A 20,183-nucleotide genomic window follows, 5' to 3' on the forward strand; every position below is an offset into this window, starting at 1 on the left:
TGCATATGAAAAATATTAATTTGTGAAAACCTTAGGATTTTCTCCCTAATCTTAGCATTTCAGAGTCTGCTGAGTATTACAAGGTGTGATTTAAAGGTGATGGAGTTAAAATGCTAGGACTAGTATGAAAATGACAAGTTATATATATTTGATAATAGTGAAAAAGTGGTACATTTTTGCAAAGCACATGTAATTAGAAAGTTGCTAGGAATTCTGCATACAATCATATGAGTGCAAGCATTTCTTGATAAGTGAAAATATGTAGGAGAAATTCTGGATTTTCTAGTATAGCGCCACCTAGTGGTGCAATTCCCTTCTAACATGAGTATGTCTTAGAGGGTGTGTACATGAACATACCATGTCAGTTTCATGTGTATGTACCTATGGTAAGTCTGTCAAATGGCCAATTAATTCAAATAAAAATTAATTAGCTCATGGCGGCCATGTTTTTTGAGTGATGATGTCATCCATGTGTGCCTTGATACCACTTGGGCCCCTGATGATGCGTGTAAAGTTTTGGCTCGATGTGACCAACGGTTTCTGAGATACAGTTTTCCCCATGTTATAGCGCCCCCTATTGGACAATCGTGGCCAGCTTTGACCTGTGACCTTTGAATCATGTGCTCTAACAACTGATAAATTTTCATGAAGATTGGTCAAAGCATTGCTGAGATATAGCTGCTGAAGTCAATTTGGCCACGCCTTAGAGCTATTGATTGACATGTGACAACCAGACTGTATACCAATGTCACAGTTTTGTTGATATTCCTTGATAATGAGATTCTTGTGAATGTTTTGACACCAAGATTGTGGTGATCAGATGAAAAACCAGGGACTAGTATTAAAAAGTAGGTTTTGCATATTATGCAAATTAGCAAAAAATCTAAGTAGGCGGAGCTTAATGGTTCTTGAGGCTTTTTTGTTTGTCTGGAGCCAAGGAATGCACCTGAAGTGGAATTTTGTTTCTAGGACCTACGGGGTGGGAGATATGAACCCAAACGCAAAATGCTGCGCTATAGCGCCACCATCAGGCCAATTTGGGTGTCTGTACTTTAGCACGGTCCCGCAAACAGACTACACCAGTCTGCCAATTTTGGTCTACCTGGGCCTTACGGTCTAGGCTGCAGTATGCGTTTTATGCGGAGAAAAATAATAATAAGAAAAAGAAGAAAAAAGAAAAATCCTAGCAATTACAATAGGGTTCCCACACTATGTGTGTGAACCCTAATAAAAATCGGAACAATTACAATAGGGTTCCAGCACCGGTGGTGCTTGGACCCCTAATAATTAGACCCAAAAGTGAATAGAAGCTGTTTGAGTGGAAAAAATGCATAAGTAAATCAATGTGACAAAACATTCAATTCAACTGAGGCACTAAAGGCCCAAAAGGATCAAAATAATGTGTATTGGCAAAATGATTCAGATCACAGAACTAAATCACATGCTGAGATCAGCTTTGTGTGTGTGTTTGTGTGGTGTTTCATGTGAGCAATAGTTTTCAGTCAGTTCTGGTGTTTGGCCACTAGATGGTGCCCAAGTACTACCATACTGATATCTCATTAATCTCAGAAATGAAATAGGATATTTTGGTGAAATAAAAGGTTCATTTCTGGTCAGGCAGTGCACTTTTTGTTATGAGATGCAATTGCAATGTTATAGACCTCATTGATCTGAATCATACAAGCCCCATTACTTGTCTGTATTCTCCATAACAGCATTGCTGCATGAGTTTTTATGATTTCTTATGTTTTTGGGTACTGTAGCGCCCCCGACAGGCCAATTTGAAGCAAACTTGGCCTACCTCACAGGGACCTCAGTGTATAAAAGCCTATTAAATTGGGAGTTGAGCACTTACATGGTTTATGAGTTAAAGCAATAAAGGTCATTTATGGCATGGCCAGAAGGATATAATGGAAAGATTGACCAATCAGAAAAACAAAAATGCAACATTTTTTCCATATTTATTTAACTACAGTGTATACAGATTATGCCTATGCCACTTTTGCCATCATCGGATCAAATTCCTAGGACTAGTTCTTAAAGAGCTATTTTCAAACAATTGATGAATGTGACAAAAGTATGCATTTTTTAATAGGACTTGTAATTGCAAAGTTGTCAGGTCTACTGCAAGGTATAAAAAGAAACAAGTTGCATGTTCCTAAGTGAAAATTTGGAGGAGTTATGCATGATTTTCACAAATAGCGCCACCTAGTGGCCAAATGTTTCAACACTGCACAGTATGACACATAGTCCTGGGATATGCACAGTAATGAGGTTTCATGTTGATTGGCCAATGGTAAGTCTGTCAAATGGCCAATTAATTCAAATAAAAATTAATTGGCTCATGGCGGCCATGTTTTTTGAGTGATGAGGTCATCATTGTGTGCCTTGATACCACTTGGGCCCCTGATGATGCCTGTAAAGTTTGGGCTTGGTGTGACTAATGGTTTCTGAGAAACAAATTTCCCCATGTTATAGCGCCCCCTATTGGACAATCGTGGTCAGCTTTGACCTGTGGCCTCTGAGTCATGTGCCCTAACAACTGATAAATTTTCATAAAGATAGGTCAAAGCATTGCTGAGATATAGCTGCTGAAGTCAATTTGGCCACGCCTCAGAGCTATTGATTGACATGTGACAACCAGACTGTATACCAATGTCACAGTTTTGTTGATGTTCCTTGATAATGAGATTCTTGTGAATATTTTGACACCAAGATTGTGGTGATCAGATGAAAAACCAGGGACTAGTATAAAAAAGTAGGTTTTGCATATTATGCAAATTAGCAAAAAATCTAAGTAGGCGGAGCTTAATGGTTCTTGAGGCTTTTTTGTTTGTCTGGAGCCAAGGAATACACCTGAAGTGGAATTTTGTTTCTACGACCTACGGGGTGGGAGATATGGACCAAAACGCAAAATGCTGCGCTATAGCGCCACCATCAGGCCAATGTGGGTCTCTGTACTTTAGCACGGTCCCGCAAACAGACTACACCAGTCTGCCAAGTTTGGTCTCCCTGGGCCTTACGGTTTAGGCTGCAGTATGCGTTTTATGCGGAGAAAAATAATAATAATAATAAGAAGAAAAAAAAAGAAGAAAAATTCGAGCAATTACAATAGGTTTCCCACACTACGTGTGTGAACCCTAAATAGGCCACTTGGCTTCAATAGGCAATAGACCCAATAGGTCCTTTAGACCCAAAAGAAGCTGTTTGAGTGGAAAAAATGCACAAATAAATCAATGTGCTAAAAAATGTTCAATTGGGGCACTAAAGGCCCAAAAAGGATCAAAATAATGTGTATTGGCAAAATGATTCAAATCACAGAACTAAATCACATGCTGAGATCAGCTTTGTGTGTGTGTTTGTGTGGTATTTCATGTGAGAAATAGTTTTCAGTCCGTTCCGATGTTTGGCCACTAGATGGAGCCCAAGTACTACCATACTGATATCTCATTAATCTCAGTAATGCAATATGACATTTTGGTGAATTAAAAGGTTCATTTCTGGTCAGGCAGTGCACTTTTTGTTATAAGATGCAATTGCAATGTTATAGAACTTATTGATCTGGACAATACAAGACCAATTACTTGTCTGTATTCTGCATAACAAGATTGCAGCATGAGTTTTTATGTTTTCTTAGGTTTTTGGGTACTGTAGCGCCCCCGACAGGCCAATTTGAACCAAACTTGGCGTACCTCACAAGGACTTCAGGATATAAAAGCCTTTCAAATTGGGAATTGATTGCATACATGGTTTATGAGTTATAGCAATATAGGTCATATATGGCATGGCCACAATGATATAATGGGAAAATGGACCAATCAGAAAAATAAAAATCCAACATTTTTTTACTCAGTTTTTACCTACAGAGTCTACTGATTATGCTCATAGCAATTTTTCCATAATTGGATCAAATTCCTATGACTAGTTTGTAAATAGCTATTTTCAAACAATAGATGAATGTGACAAAAGTATGCATTTTTTAATAGGACTTGTAATTGCAAAGTTGTCAGGTCTACTGCAAGGAATAAAAAGAAACAAGTTGCATGTTCCTAAGTGAAAATTTGGAGGAGTTATGCATGATTTTCACAAATAGCGCCACCTAGTGGCCATATGTTTTAAAACTGCACAGCATGACACATAGTCCTGAGATATGCACAGTGGTGAGGTTTCATGTTGTTTGGCCAATGGTAAGTCTGTCAAATGGCCAATTATTTCAAATAAAAATTAATTGGCTCATGGCGGCCATGTTTTTTGAGTGATGATGTCATCATTGTGTGTCTTGATATCACTTTGGCCCCTGATGATGCCTGTAAAGTTTTGGCTTGATGTGACTAATGGTTTCTGAGAAACAGTTTTTCCCATGTTATAGCGCCCCCTATTGGACAATCGTGGCCAGCTTTGACCTATGACCTCGGAGTCATGTGCCCTAACAACTGTTAAAATTTTATGAAGATCCGTCAAAGCGTTGCTGAGATATGGCTGTTTAAGTAAATTTGGCCACGCCTTGGAGCTATTGATTGACATGTGACAACCAGACTGTATGCAAATCTCAAAATGTTTTTAAGCAACATTGATAATGAGATTCTCCTGAATATTTTGACACCAAGGTTGTGGTGATCCGATGAAAAACCAGGGACTAGTATAAAAAAGTAGGTTTTGCATATTATGCAAATTAGCAAAAAATCTAAGTAGGCGGAGCTTAATGGTTCTTGAGGCTTTTTTGTTTGGCTTGAGCCAAGGAATCCATCAGAAGTGGAATTTTGTTTCTAGGCCCTACGGTTTGGGAGATATCGACCAAAACGCAAAATGGTGCGCTATAGCGCCACCATCAGGCCAATGTGGGTCTCTGTGCTTTAGCACGGTCTCGCAAAGAGACTACACCATCCTGCCAAGTTTGGTCTCCCTGGGCCTTACGGTCTAGGCTGCAGTATGCGTTTTATCAGTAGAAAAATAATAATAAATATAGCCGCAAGCGGCAATTGGCGGGTTCACACACGAATAGGCCACTTGGCTTCAATAGGCAATAGACCCAATAGGTCCTTTAGACCCAAAAGAAGCTGTTTGAGTGGAAAAAATGCACAAATAAATCAATGTGCAAAAAAATGTTCAATTGGGGCTCTAAAGGCCCAAAAGGATCAAAATAATTTGTATTGGCAAAATGATTCAAATCACAGAACTAAATCACATGCTGAGATCAGCTTTGTGTGTGTGTTTGTGTGGTATTTCATGTGAGAAATAGTTTTCAGTCCGTTCCGATGTTTGGCCACTAGATGGAGCCCAAGTACTACCATACTGATATCTCATTAATCTCAGTAATGCAATATGACATTTTGGTGAATTAAAAGGTTCATTTCTGGTCAGGCAGTGCACTTTTTGTTATAAGATGCAATTGCAATGTTATAGAACTTATTGATCTGGATCATACAAGACCAATTACTTGTCTGTATTCTGCATAACAAGATTGCAGCATGAGTTTTTATGTTTTCTTAGGTTTTTGGGTACTGTAGCGCCCCCGACAGGCCAATTTGAACCAAACTTAGCATACCTCACAAGGACTTCAGGATATAAAAGCCTTTCAAATTGGGAATTGATTGCATACATGGTTTATGAGTTATAGCAATATAGGTCATATATGGCATGGCCACAATGATATAATGGGAAAATGGACCAATCAGAAAAATAAAAATCCAACATTTTTTTACTCAGTTTTTACCTACAGAGTCTACTGATTATGCTCATAGCAATTTTTCCATAATTGGATCAAATTCCTATGACTAGTTTGTAAATAGCTATTTTCAAACAATAGATGAATGTGACAAAAGTATGCATTTTTTAATAGGACTTGTAATTGCAAAGTTGTCAGGTCTACTGCAAGGAATAAAAAGAAACAAGTTGCATGTTCCTAAGTGAAAATTTGGAGGAGTTATGCATGATTTTCACAAATAGCGCCAACTAGTGGCCAAATGTTTCAAAACTGCACAGCATGACACATAGTCCTGAGATATGCAAAGTGGTGAGGTTTGATGTTGTTTGGCCAATGGTAAGTTTGTCAAATGGCCAATTAATTCAAATAAAAATTAATTGGCTCATGGCGGCCATGTTTTTTGAGTGATGATGTCATCATTGTGTGTCTTGATATCACTTGGGGCCCTGATGATGCCTGTAAAGTTTTGGCTTGATGTGACTAATGGTTTCTGAGAAACAGTTTTTCCCATGTTATAGCGCCCCCTATTGGACAATCGTGGCCAGCTTTGACCTGTGACCTCGGAGTCATGTGCCCTAACAACTGTTAAAATTTTATGAAGATCGGTCAAAGCGTTCCTGAGATATGGCTGTTTAAGTAAATTTGGCCACGCCTCGGAGCTATTGATTGACATGTGACAGCCAGACTATATGCAAATCTCAAAATGTTTTTAAGCAACTTTGATAATGAGATTCTCCTGAATATTTTGACACCAAGGATGTGGTGATCCGATAAAAAACCAGGGACTAGTATAAAAAAGTAGGTTTTGCATATTATGCAAATTAGCAAAAAATCTAAGTAGGCGGAGCTTAATGGTTCTTGAGGCTTTTTTGTTTGGCTTGAGCCAAGGAATCCATCAGAAGTGGAATTTTGTTTCTAGGCCCTACGGTTTGGGAGATATGGACCAAAACGCAAAATGGTGCGCTATAGCGCCACCATCAGGCCAATGTGGGTCCCTGTCTCTATTTCTCTCATTGCACACCTGCTGCACCTTGGTGCCAAGTTTGGTCTTTCTGGGCCTTACGGTTTAGGCTGCAGTATGCGTTTTACAGGGGGAAAAATAATAATAATAAGAAAAATCTCAGCAATTACAATAGGTTTCCCACACTACGTGTGTGAACCCTAAAAATAGCCGCAAGCGGCAATTGGCGGGTTCACACACGAATAGGCCTCTTGGCCTCAATAGGCAGAGGCCCAAAAGGTCCTTTAGACCCTAAATGTGAAAAGAAGCTGTTTGAGTGGAAAAAATGCACAAATAAATCAATGTGCAAAAAAAGGTTCAATTGGGGCACTAAAGGCCCAAAAGGATCAAAATATTGTGTATTGGGAAATTGAGTCAGATCACAGAACTAAATCACATGCTGAGATCAGCTTTGTGTGTGTTTGTGTGGTGTTTGATGTAATAGTTTTTAGTCAGTTCCGGAATATGGGCACTAGATGGAGGCGAAGTACTACCATACTGATATCTCATTAATCTCAGTAATGCAATATGACATTTTGGTGAATTAAAAGGTTCATTTCTGGTCAGGCTGTGTACTTTATGTAAAAAAAAAGATTCAGTTGAGGCACTAAAGGCCAAAAAGGATCAAAATAATGTGTATTGGCAAAATGATTCAGATCACAGAACTAAATCACATGCTGAGATCAGCTTTGTGTGTGTTTGTGTGGTGTTTCATGTGAGCAATAGTTTTCAGTCCGTTTCAATGTATGGCCACTAGATGGAGCCCAAGTACTACCATACTGATATCTCATTAATCTCAGTAATGCAATATGACATTTTGGTGAATTAAAAGGTTCATTTCTGGTCAGGCAGTGCACTTTTTGTTATAAGATGCAATTGCAATGTTATAGAACTTATTGATCTGGATCATACAAGACCAATTACTTGTCTGTATTCTGCATAACAAGATTGCAGCATGAGTTTTTATGTTTTCTTAGGTTTTTGGGTACTGTAGCGCCCCCGACAGGCCAATTTGAACAAAACTTGGCATGCCTCACAAGGACTTCAGGATATAAAAGCCTTTCAAATTGGGAGTTGATTGCATACATGGTTCATGAGTTATAGCAATATAGGTCATATATGGCATGGCCACAATGATATAATGGGAAAATAAACCAATCAGAAAAATAAAAATCCAAAATTTTTTTAATCACTTTTTACCTACAGAGTCTACTGATTATGCTCATAGCAATTTTGCCATAATTGGATCAAATTCCTATGACTAGTTTCTAAAGAGCTATTTTCAAACAATTGATGAATGTGACAAAAGTATGCATTTTTTAACAGGACTTGTAATTGCAAAGTTGTCAGGTCTACTGCAAGGAATAAAACGAAACAAGTTGCATGTTCCTAAGTGAAAATTTGGAGGAGTTATGCATGATTTTCACAAATAGCGCCACCTAGTGGCCAAACGTTTTAAAACTGCACAGCATGACACATAGTCCTGAGATATGCACAGTGGTGAGGTTTCATGTTGTTTGGCCAATGGTAAGTCTGTCAAATGGCCAATTAATTCAAATAAAAATTAATTGGCTCATGGCGGCCATGTTTTTTGAGTGATGATGTCATCATTGTGTGTCTTGATATCCCTTGGGCCCCTGATGATGCCTGTAAAGTTTTGGCTTGATGTGACTAATGGTTTCTGAGAAACAGTTTTTCCCATGTTATAGCGCCCCCTATTGGACAATCGTGGCCAGCTTTGACCTATGACCTCGGAGTCATGTGCCCTAACAACTGTTAAAATTTTATGAAGATCCGTCAAAGCGTTGCTGAGATATGGCTGTTTAAGTAAATTTGGCCACGCCTTGGATCTATTGATTGACATGTGACAACCAGACTGTATGCAAATCTCAAAATGTTTTTAAGCAACATTGATAATGAGATTCTCCTGAATATTTTGACACCAAGGTTGTGGTGATCCGATGAAAAACCAAGGAGTAGTAGGAAAAAGTAGGTTTTGCATATTATGCAAATTAGCAAAAAATCTAAGTAGGCGGAGCTTAATGGTTCTTGAGGCTTTTTTGTTTGGCTTGAGCCAAGGAATCCATCAGAAGTGGAATTTTGTTTCTAGGCCCTACGGTTTGGGAGATATGGACCAAAACGCAAAATGGTGCGCTATAGCGCCACCATCAGGCCAATGTGGGTCTCTGTGATTTAGCACGGTCTCGCAAAGAGACTACACCATTCTGCCAAGTTTGGTGTCTCTGGGCCTTACGGTCTAGGCTGCAGTATGCGTTTTATGCGGAGAAAAATAATAATAAATATAGCCGCAAGCGGCGATTGGCGGGTTCACACAAAAAAAGGCAAAAAAGCCCAAAGGGTCTTTTAGACCAACAAATTGGCCTCTTGGCCTCAATAGGCAAAAAGAAGCCCAATAGGTCATTTAGACCCAAAAGTGAATAGAAGCTGTTTGAGTGGAAAAAATGCATAAGTAAATCAATGTGACAAAACATTCAATTCAACTGAGGCACTAAAGGCCCAAAAGGATCAAAATAATGTGTATTGGCAAAATGATTCAGATCACAGAACTAAATCACATGCTGAGATCAGCTTTGTGTGCGTTTGTGTGGTGTTTCATGTGAGCAATTGTTTTCAGTCAGTTTCGGTGTTTGGCCACTAGATGGAGCCCAAGTACTATGATACTGATATCTCATTAATCTCAGTAATGCAATGACATTTTGGAGAATTAAAAGGTTCATTTCTGGTCAGGCAGTGCACTTTTTGTTATGAGATGTAATTGCAATGTTATAGATCTCATTGATCTGAATCATACAAGCCCCATTACTTGTCTGTATTCTGCATAACAAGATTGCTGCGTGAGTTTTTATGATTTCTCAGGTTTTTGGGTACTGTAGCGCCTCCGACAGGCCAATTTGAACCAAACTTGGCCTACCTCACAAGGACCTCAGTGTATAAAAGCCTTTCAAATTGGGAGTTGATCACTTACATGGTTTATGAGTTATAGCAATAAAGGTCATTTATGGCATGGCCAGAAGGATATAATGGAAAAATTGACCAATCAGACAAATAAAAATGCAACATTTTTTCCTTATTTAGTTAACTACAGTGTCTACAGATTATGCCTATGCCACTTTTGCCATCATTGGATCAAATTCCTAGGACTAGTTCTTAAAGAGCTATTTTCAAACAATTGATGAATGTGACAAAAGTATGCATTTTTTAATAGGACTTGTAATTGCAAAGTTGTCAGGTCTACTGCAAGGTATAAAAAGAAACAAGTTGCATGTTCCTAAGTGAAAATTTGGAGGAGTTATGCATGATTTTCACAAATAGCGCCACCTAGTGGCCAAATGTTTCAACACTGCACAGTATGACACATAGTCCTGGGATATGCACAGTGATGAGGTTTCATGTTGATTGGCCAATGGTAAGTCTGTCAAATGGCCAATTAATTCAAATAAAAATTAATTGGCTCATGGCGGCCATGTTTTTTGAGTGATGAGGTCATCATTGTGTGCCTTGATACTACTTGGGCCCCTGATGATGCCTGTAAAGTTTGGGCTTGATGTGACTAATGGTTTCTGAGAAACAAATTTCCCCATGTTATAGCGCCCCCTATTGGACAATCGTGGCCAGCTTTGACCTGTGACCTCTGAGTCATGTGCCCTAACAACTGATACATTTTCATAAAGATAGGTCAAAGCATTGCTGAGATATAGCTGCTGAAGTGAATTTGGCCACGCCTCAGAGCTATTGATTGACATGTCACAACGACACTGTATGCAAATGTAACAATTTTGTTCAAATTTATTGATAATGAGATTCTTCTGAATATTTTGACACCAAGATTGAACAAATCCGATGAAAAACCAGGGACTAGTATAAAAAAGTAGGTTTTGCATATTATGCAAATTAGCAAAAAATCTAAGTAGGCGGAGCTTAATGGTTCTTGAGGCTTTTTTGTTTGTCTGGAGCCAAGGAATGCACCTGAAGTGGAATTTTGTTTCTAGGACCTACGGGGTGGGAGATATGGACCAAAACGCAAAATGCTGCGCTATAGCGCCACCATCAGGCCAATGTGGGTCTCTGTACTTTAGCACGGTCCCGCAAACAGACTACACCAGTCTGCCAAGTTTGGTCTCCCTGGGCCTTACGGTCTAGGCTGCAGTATGCGTTTTATGCGGAGAAAAATAATAATAATAATAATAAGAAAGAAAAATCCGAGCAATAACAATAGGTTTCCCACACTATGTGTGTGAACCCTAACAAGTGATATGAAGCTACTTCAGTCCAAAAAATGGACAGATCAAGTAATTTGCAAAAAATTATTCAACTGGGGCAATAAAGGCCCAAAAGATCAAAACAAAATGTAATGGCAAAATGATTCAGATCATAGAAGTTAATCAAATGCTGTGATTAGCTTTGTATGTGTGTGTTTGTGTGTTTTTTCATGTATGCAGTAAGGGCTTCTTGAGGCTTTTTTGGTTGGCTTGAGCAAAGGAATACAGCTGAAGTAGAATTTTGTTTCTAGGCCATACAGTGTGGAAGATATTAGCAAAATGATTCAGACCATACAACTAAATCAAATGCTGAGATGAGGTTAAAAGCACTGACACACTGACCCAGGGGCCTAGTCAAATAAATATACCTTTGGCTGAATTTGTCAGAAGTTGTGAACATAGCAGCAGGAGAGCTCTTGTTAATGCCCCACATGTAAACCCCACTCTTTAACCCTTTTCATTCAGCTGACAAAATCTGTCACATGTGAATCTCAAACAAACCAGAGTGATGGCTTACTATACAATAAAATAACACAAATATTCTTATCTTTGCCTGTTCATGATGTTCTCATCCCTACTCTGACATGTTATCACTGTTGTGCCCATAGTAGGGAGGCCACTAGGAATGTGCATCTAACAAGACTTTGATGATAAGTAAAGCATGCAGTTATATAGAGGTTGTGTGTGAAATGTGAATTACATATCTCTGTCCTCTCTTATGTCATTTCAGGATGTATAGAGGGCATGAGTTGAGAGTGTGGATGGAAAAATGAAGCTAAATATCAGTTAATGGCTAGAGAAATGTATATATGAAGCATATAGGAAGTCATGTGTGAGGGTGTGGAAAAAAGAAGCTAAATATCTGTATATTAGTCACTGGGTAATTGGTAGTAATGGCTAGAATTAGTGTGTATGTAAAACCTATAGGCCAGAGAGGCCTTTGTTTTTGTGAGTGCATGTGAAAGAGAGAGAGGGAGGAGGGAGAGCCCAAGGGTTGTAAAATGTTAGAAGGATGGGGGAGTGGAGGAGGGGGCAGCGTGTGCGAGAATGGCACGTGCGTGTGGGCTGAGCAGTTCTCGTCTTCTCCCTGCACAGCTCAGTATGGAAAATGAAAATATTCACTGTAGAGCTGTTTGTGGACGGATTTGGTTCAAACTTGGCAAACAGCACATCAATGGTCATGTGAATGTGGATGTCAATTTTCATAACAATCAGACATACTATGGCGTAGTTATTGAACTGTGAATTTGATGTGTTACAATGGTAGCATTGTGATGCATATGAAAAATATTAATTTGTGAAAACCTTAGGATTTTCTCCCTAATCTTAGCATTTCAGAGTCTGCTGAGTATTACAAGGTGTGATTTAAAGGTGATGGAGTTAAAATGCTAGGACTAGTATGAAAATGACAAGTTATATATATTTGATAATAGTGAAAAAGTGGTACATTTTTGCAAAGCACATGTAATTAGAAAGTTGCTAGGAATTCTGCATACAATCATATGAGTGCAAGCATTTCTTGATAAGTGAAAATATGTAGGAGAAATTCTGGATTTTCTAGTATAGCGCCACCTAGTGGTGCAATTCCCTTCTAACATGAGTATGTCTTAGAGGGTGTGTACATGAACATACCATGTCAGTTTCATGTGTATGTACCTATGGTAAGTTTGTCAAATGGCCAATTAATTCAAAGTAAAATTTATTAGCTCATGGCGGCCATGTTTTTTGAGTAATGATGTCATCATTGTGTGCCTTGATACCACTTGGGCCCCTGATGATGCCTGTAAAGTCTTGGCTTGATGTGACTAATGGTTTCTGAGAAACAGTTTTTCCCATGTTATAGCGCCCCCTATTGGACAATCTGGGCCAGCTTTGACCTGTGACCTCTGAGTCATGTGCCCTAACAACTGATAAATTTCCATGAAGATTGGTCAAAGCATTGCTGAGATATAGCTGCTGAAGTAAATTTGGCCACGCCTCAGAGCTATTGATTGACATGTGACAACCAGACTGTATACCAATGTCACAGTTTTGTTGATATTCCTTGATAATGAGATTCTTGTGAATATTTTGACACCAAGATTGTGGTGATCAGATGAAAAACCAGGGACTAGTATAAAAAAGTAGGTTTTGCATATTATGCAAATTAGCAAAAAATCTAAGTAGGCGGAGCTTAATGGTTCTTGAGGCTTTTTTGTTTGTCTAGAGCCAAGGAATTCACCTGAAGTGGAATTTTGTTTCTAGGACCTACGGCGTGGGAGATATGGACCAAAACGCAAAATGCTGCGCTATAGCGCCACCATCAGGCCAATGTGGGTCTCTGTACTTTAGCATGGTCCCGCAAAGAGACTCCACCAATCTGCAATGTTTGGTGTCTCTGGGCCTTACGGTCTAGGCTGCAGTATGCGTTTTATCAGTAGAAAAATAATAATAAGAAGAAAATATAGCCGCAAGCGGCAATTGGCGGGTTCACACACGAATAGGCCACTTGGCTTCAATAGGCAATAGACCCAATAGGTCCTTTAGACCCAAAAGAAGCTGTTTGAGTGGAAAAAATGCACAAATAAATCAATGTGCAAAAAAATGTTCAATTGGGGCACTAAAGGCCCAAAAGGATCAAAATAATGTGTATTGGCAAAATGATTCAAATCACAGAACTAAATCACATGCTGAGATCAGCTTTGTGTGTGTTTGTGTGGTATTTCATGTGAGAAATAGTTTTCAGTTCGTTTCAATGTATGGCCACTAGATGGAGCCCAAGTACTACCATACTGATATCTCATTAATCTCAGTAATGCAATATGACATTTTGGTGAATTAAAAGGTTCATTTCTGGTCAGGCAGTGCACTTTTTGTTATAAGATGCAATTGCAATGTTATATAACTTATTGATCTGGATCATACAAGACCAATTACTTGTCTGTATTCTGCATAACAAGATTGCAGCATGAGTTTTTATGTTTTCTTAGTTTTTTGGGTACTGTAGCGCCCCCGACAGGCCAATTTGAACCAAACTTGGCATGCCTCACAAGGACTTCAGGATATAAAAGCCTTTCAAATTGGGAGTTGATTGCATACATGGTTTATGAGTTATAGCAATATAGGTCATATATGGCATGGCCACAATGATATAATGGGAAAATGGACCAATCAGAAAAATAAAAATCCAAAATTTTTTTAATCACTTTTTACCTACAGAGTCTACTGATTATGCTCATAGCAATTTTGCCATAATTGGATCAAATTCCTATGACTAGTTTGTAAATAGCTATTTTCAAACAATTGATGAATGTGACAAAAGTATGCATTTTTTAATAGGACTTGTAATTGCAAAGTTGTCAGGTCTACTGCAAGGAATAAAAAGAAACAAGTTGCATGTTCCTAAGTGAAAATTTGGAGGAGTTATGCATGATTTTCACAAATAGCGCCACCTAGTGGCCAAATGTTTCAAAACTGCACAGCATGACACATAGTCCTGGGATATGCACAGTGGTGAGGTTTCATGTTGTTTGGCCAATGGTAAGTCTGTCAAATGGCCAATTAATTCAAATAAAAATTAATTGGCTCATGGCGGCCATGTTTTTTGAGTGATGATGTCATCATTGTGTGTCTTGATATCACTTGGGGCCCTGATGACGACTGTAAAGTTTTGGCTTGATGTGACTAATGGTTTCTGAGAAACAGTTTTTCCCATGTTATAGCGCCCCCTATTGGACAATCGTGGCCAGCTTTGACCTGTGACCTCGGGGTCATGTGCCCTAACAACTGTTAAAATTTTATGAAGATCGGTCAAAGCGTTCCTGAGATATGGCTGTTTAAGTAAATTTGGCCACGCCTCGGAGCTATTGATTGACATGTGACAGCCAGACTATTTGCAAATCTCAAAATGTTTTTAAGCAACTTTGATAATGAGATTCTCCTGAATATTTTGACACCAAGGATGTGGTGATCCGATAAAAAACCAGGGACTAGTATAAAAAAGTAGGTTTTGCATATTATGCAAATTAGCAAAAAATCTAAGTAGGCGGAGCTTAATGGTTCTTGAGGCTTTTTTGTTTGGCTTGAGCCAAGGAATCCATCAGAAGTGGAATTTTGTTTCTAGGCCCTACGGTTTGGGAGATATGGACCAAAACGCAAAATGGTGCGCTATAGCGCCACCATCAGGCCAATGTGGGTCCCTGTCTCTATTTCTCTCATTGCACACCTGCTGCACCTTGGTGCCAAGTTTGGTCTTTCTGGGCCTTACGGTTTAGGCTGCAGTATGCGTTTTACAGGGGGAAAAATAATAATAATAAGAAAAATCTCAGCAATTACAATAGGTTTCCCACACTACGTGTGTGAACCCTAATAAATATAGCCGCAAGCGGCAATTGGCGGGTTCACACACGAATAGGCCTCTTGGCCTCAATAGGCAGAGGCCCAAAAGGTCCTTTAGACCCTAAATGTGAAAAGAAGCTGTTTGAGTGGGAAAAAAAGCACAAATAAATTAATGTGCAAAAAAAGGTTCAATTGGGGCACTAAAGGCCCAAAAGGATCAAAATAATGTGTATTGGGAAATTGAGTCAGATCACAGAACTAAATCACATGCTGAGATCAGCTTTGTGTGTGTTTGTGTGGTATTTCATGTGAGCAATAGTTTTCAGTCAGTTTCGGTGTTTGGCCACTAGATGGAGCCCAAGTACTACCATACTGATATCTCATTAATCTCAGTAATGCAATGACATTTTGGTGAATTAAAAGGTTCATTTCCGGTCAGGCAGTGCACTTTTTGTTATAAGATGTAATTGCAATGTTATAGAACTTATTGATCTGGATCATACAAGACCAATTAATTGTCTGTATTCTGCATAACAAGATTGCAGCATGAGTTTTTATGTTTTCTTAGGTTTTTGGGTACTGTAGCGCCCCCGACAGGCCAATTTGAACCAAACTTGGCATACCTCACAAGGACTTCAGGATATAAAAGCCATTCAAATTGGGAGTTGATTGCATACATGGTTTATGAGTTATAGCAATATAGGTCATAAATGGCATGGCCACAATGATATAATGGGTAAATGGACCAATCAGAAAAATAAAAATCCAAAATTCTTTTAATCACTTTTTACCTACAGAGTCTACTGATTATGCTTATAGCAATTTTTCCATAATTGGATCAAATTCCTATGACTAGTTTGTAAATAGCTATTTTCAAACAATTGATGAATGTGACAAAAGTATGCATTTTTTAATAGGACTTGTAATTGCAAAGTTGTCAGGTCTACTGCAAGGAATAAAAATAAACAAGTTGCATGTTCCTAAGTGAAAATTTGGAGGAGTTATGCATGATTTTCACAAATAGCGCCACCTAGTGGCCAAATGTTTCAAAACTGCACAGCAAGACACATAGTCCTGAGATATGCACACTGGTGAGGTTTCATGTTGTTTGGCCAATGGTAAGTCTGTCAAATGGCCAATTAATTCAAAAAAAAAATTATTGGCTCATGGCGGCCATGTTTTTTGAGTGATGATGTCATCATTGTGTGTCTTGATATCACTTGGGCCCCTGATGATGCCTGTAAAGTTTTGGCTTGATGTGACTAATGGTTTCTGAGAAACAGTTTTTCCCATGTTATAGCGCCCCCTATTGGACAATCGTGGCCAGCTTTGACCTGTGACCTCGGAGTCATGTGCCCTAACAACTGTTAAAATTTTATGAAGATCGGTCAAAGCGTTGCTGAGATATGGCTGTTTAAGTAAATTTGGCCACGCCTCGGAGCTATTGATTGACATGTGACAGCCAGACTATATGCAAATCTCAAAATGTTTTTAAGCAACTTTGATAATGAGATTCTCCTGAATATTTTGACACCAAGGTTGTGGTGATCCGATAAAAAACCAGGGACTAGTATAAAAAAGTAGGTTTTGCATATTATGCAAATTAGCAAAAAATCTAAGTAGGCGGAGCTTAATGGTTCTTGAGGCTTTTTTGTTTGCCTTGAGCCAAGGAATCCATCAGAAGTGGAATTTTGTTTCTAGGCCCTACGGTTTGGGAGATATGGACCAAAACGCAAAATGGTGCGCTATAGCGCCACCATCAGGCCAATGTGGGTCTCTGTGCTTTAGCACGGTCTCGCAAAGAGACTACACCATCCTGCCAAGTTTGGTCTCCCTGGGCCTTACGGTCTAGGCTGCAGTATGCGTTTTATCAGTAGAAAAATAATAATAAGAAAGAAAGAAAGAAAGAAAGAAAGAAAAAACCCGACAATAACAATAGGTTTCCCACACTGTGTGTGTGAACCCTAAAAAGAAGAAAAATTCTAGCAATTACAATAGGTTTCCCACACTATGTGTGTGAACCCTAATAAGAAGAAAAAACCCGACAATTACAATAGGTTTCCCACACTACGTGTGTGAACCCTAATAAGAAGAAAAAACCCGACAATTACAATAGGTTTCCCACACTACGTGTGTGAACCCTAATAATAAGAAAAATCTCAGCAATTACAATAGGTTTCCCACACTACGTGTGTGAACCCTAATAAGAAGAAAAAACCCGACAATTACAATAGGTTTCCCACACTACGTGTGTGAACCCTAATAAGAAAAATCTCAGCAATTACAATAGGTTTCCCACACTACGTGTGTGAACCCTAATAATTGTACTGAAATCCATGATTTAGGTTTATCTAATTTTGCAGTATTTATTTAAACATGTGTACAGCTTATTTTTTTAAAGGAGACATTTTGTATACAATAGTTCCAGGTTTCTACAATAAATAGTTAATTGAACAAAAAAAACTTGTAATTTCTTTAAGGGTCAGTGTATCTTTTAATAATATACAAACTAACTGTGATACCGTGATAACCGTGATACCGCGGTATTTTCTGAGACGGTTATCATACCGTGAAAATCTCATACCGTTGCAACCCTACTCATCACCCTCGCCACACTCAACACTCATCACCATCGTCACACACAACACTCATCACCCTCGCCACACTCAACACTCATCACCATCGCCACACACAACACTCATCACCCTCGCCACACACAACACTCATCACCATCGCCACACACAACACTCATCACCCTCGCCACACACAACACTCATCACCCTCGCCACACTCAACACTCATCACCCTCTCCACACACAACACTCTTTACCATCGCCACACACAACACTCATCACCCTCGCCACACACAACACTCATCACCCTCGCCACACACAACACTCATCACCCTCGCCACACACAACACTCATCACCATCGCCACACTCAACACTCATCACCCTCGCCACACACAACACTCATCACCCTCGCCACACACAACACTCTTTACCATCGCCACACACAACACTCATCACCATCGCCACACACAACACTCATCACCATCGCCACACACAACACTCATCACCATTGCCACACACAACACTTATCACCTTCGCCACACTCAACACTCATCACCAAACACCCTTGCCTCAGTCTCAGTAACAGAGATGTACTACTCATGGGCATTTGGACATAGAAGCTCTTACTGTGGAGACAGTGAAGGGACCAAAGACAGACGATTCACCAGAAGATGCCCAGTACACCTCACACTTTTTCTGCAAGTGGAATCAGTGGATCATCATTTAGGGAATTAGACCATAATTATTTGGTTAAAAAAACTCAAACAAACAGAAGACAGTAATACCTTTCCCATCTCTATCTCCTTACATGCCATGATTATGACCTGCTCAAGGTCATAAAAAAAGTAAAAAAATAGTAAGTATCAGAATAAGTATAAGTAATCAGAATAAGTATAATTTGTACACTATTTATATAAATATCATATCAATAATGTGCCGAAATCAAGATTTCCAAATGAATTTTACCTGGACATTATATTGCCAAATCATACGCCAGAAATCCACCACTGTGTTACTCAAGGGGCCTTGAGTGGCGATGTACGTCCTGCTCTTGATTGCCCCCTTGTGGACAAGTTATTAACATGTAATACTGCATTAAATTAAATGTTGTAACTAACAATTTAATTAAAGTATTTCAGTATTTTGCTGTGTTTGATGTTATATGAGCATGTCTTCTGTATATTCCAAAATATTGTATATACCAAATATTACTCAATTCTCAATTACTCTATAGTAAAGTCGCTGTAATATATGATGTATATCATCACGAATGGCTTGTTTCCAAGCAGTACCTTGACAAAGTTAGCATTAATGTAATCGGAGTTATGGTCAGGCATCGTTGGACTCAGAATGACGCGGCTCTGGTCATCTGAGAAGAAAAGTTAGCAAAGTTATAGTACATGTCCTTCAACACAGTGTTCACTCAGGAAGACCATTCTGGCACATTTACATAGATAGATAGATAGATAGAAGTTTATTTAATCCCGGTGGGAAATTCACATATTGCAGCGACTCCAGTACAATCAAAAACAAAATACACTATACAAACTTAAGATTAAAGAGAATGATAATAATAATAACAGTATCATAACTTAAAAAACACACAGCTGTAGCATGACAGTAATAAGCAGTTCACAGTGATCTCTTTATGATAGATAAAATTAGTCTGTAATGCACGAGTGTTATTATTGCAAATGGACAAAGTGGCAGAGCACAAAAATAGAGATTAAAAACGGTGTTAAGTGTCCAAGTTTAAAGTGTTAAAGTGTTTTTAAGTTAACATTGTTAACTTAAAAACAAATAAGAAATTCTGATTCTCAAATCGGTGTCCCTGTTGCATGTATATGTAAACACACTGTGTTTACTAGACCTGACAGATTTCTGCATGATAAATACTGATGCCATGTATGACAAGTAAAGACAACCAGTTTGAAAACATCTGGATGTTTTAAGCAACCTGCTTCACTTTCATGCTAGAGGGGGAGCCTGTTTGACCTCCTCTGTGGGCTTCACCCCACAGTATCTCAGACCACCAGCTCAAAGCCCCAAACGAGGAGATTTCTTCTCCATCTCCACCAACATCATGCTTACATACAGGGCAGGATGTCCTTGTAGCGGTTTTTCTTCACATTTTCTTTGACACCTCCCGCCTCGGTGGTCAGGCCGTACGTTTGTTTCATGTGCCCGTTCTGCTGACGAATCCTCTGCAGAACACAGAATACTGCACGTAAGCAAAGCTGTCGTTCACAGTCAGCACAGAGCAGCAAAGAGAATCATCAACATTGAATCAGCCATGTGAACAAAGGTG

General features: G+C 39.0%; 1 protein-coding gene across 3 annotated transcripts in view; it reads right to left on the bottom strand.

Moving 5' to 3' along the window:
• The window catches only part of ptpn18 (protein tyrosine phosphatase non-receptor type 18), a 101,128-nt gene that overhangs the window by 77,707 nt on the left and 3,238 nt on the right, over positions 1-20,183 (bottom strand). For 2 of the 3 annotated variants that reach the window (XR_013130578.1, XM_077004077.1), the window contains exons 2-6: positions 19,971-20,079; positions 19,168-19,244; positions 18,842-18,937; positions 18,661-18,699; positions 18,503-18,571 (exon numbers count right to left, since the gene is read on the bottom strand). Coding sequence is in view for 1 of the 3 variants with exons in the window: in XM_077004077.1 (XP_076860192.1) it covers positions 18,503-18,571; positions 18,661-18,699; positions 18,842-18,937; positions 19,168-19,244; positions 19,971-20,079 (390 nt within the window). In the remaining 2 variants the exon portion in view is untranslated. Of the gene's footprint in view, positions 1-18,502; positions 18,572-18,660; positions 18,700-18,841; positions 18,938-19,167; positions 19,245-19,966; positions 20,080-20,183 lie in introns of those variants that run through there. The other variant, XR_013130579.1, reaches the window with a different exon arrangement.

The sequence above is a fragment of the Brachyhypopomus gauderio genome, chromosome 4 (genome assembly GCF_052324685.1).
Source record: "Brachyhypopomus gauderio isolate BG-103 chromosome 4, BGAUD_0.2, whole genome shotgun sequence".
Classification (NCBI taxonomy): Eukaryota; Metazoa; Chordata; class Actinopteri; order Gymnotiformes; family Hypopomidae; genus Brachyhypopomus; species Brachyhypopomus gauderio.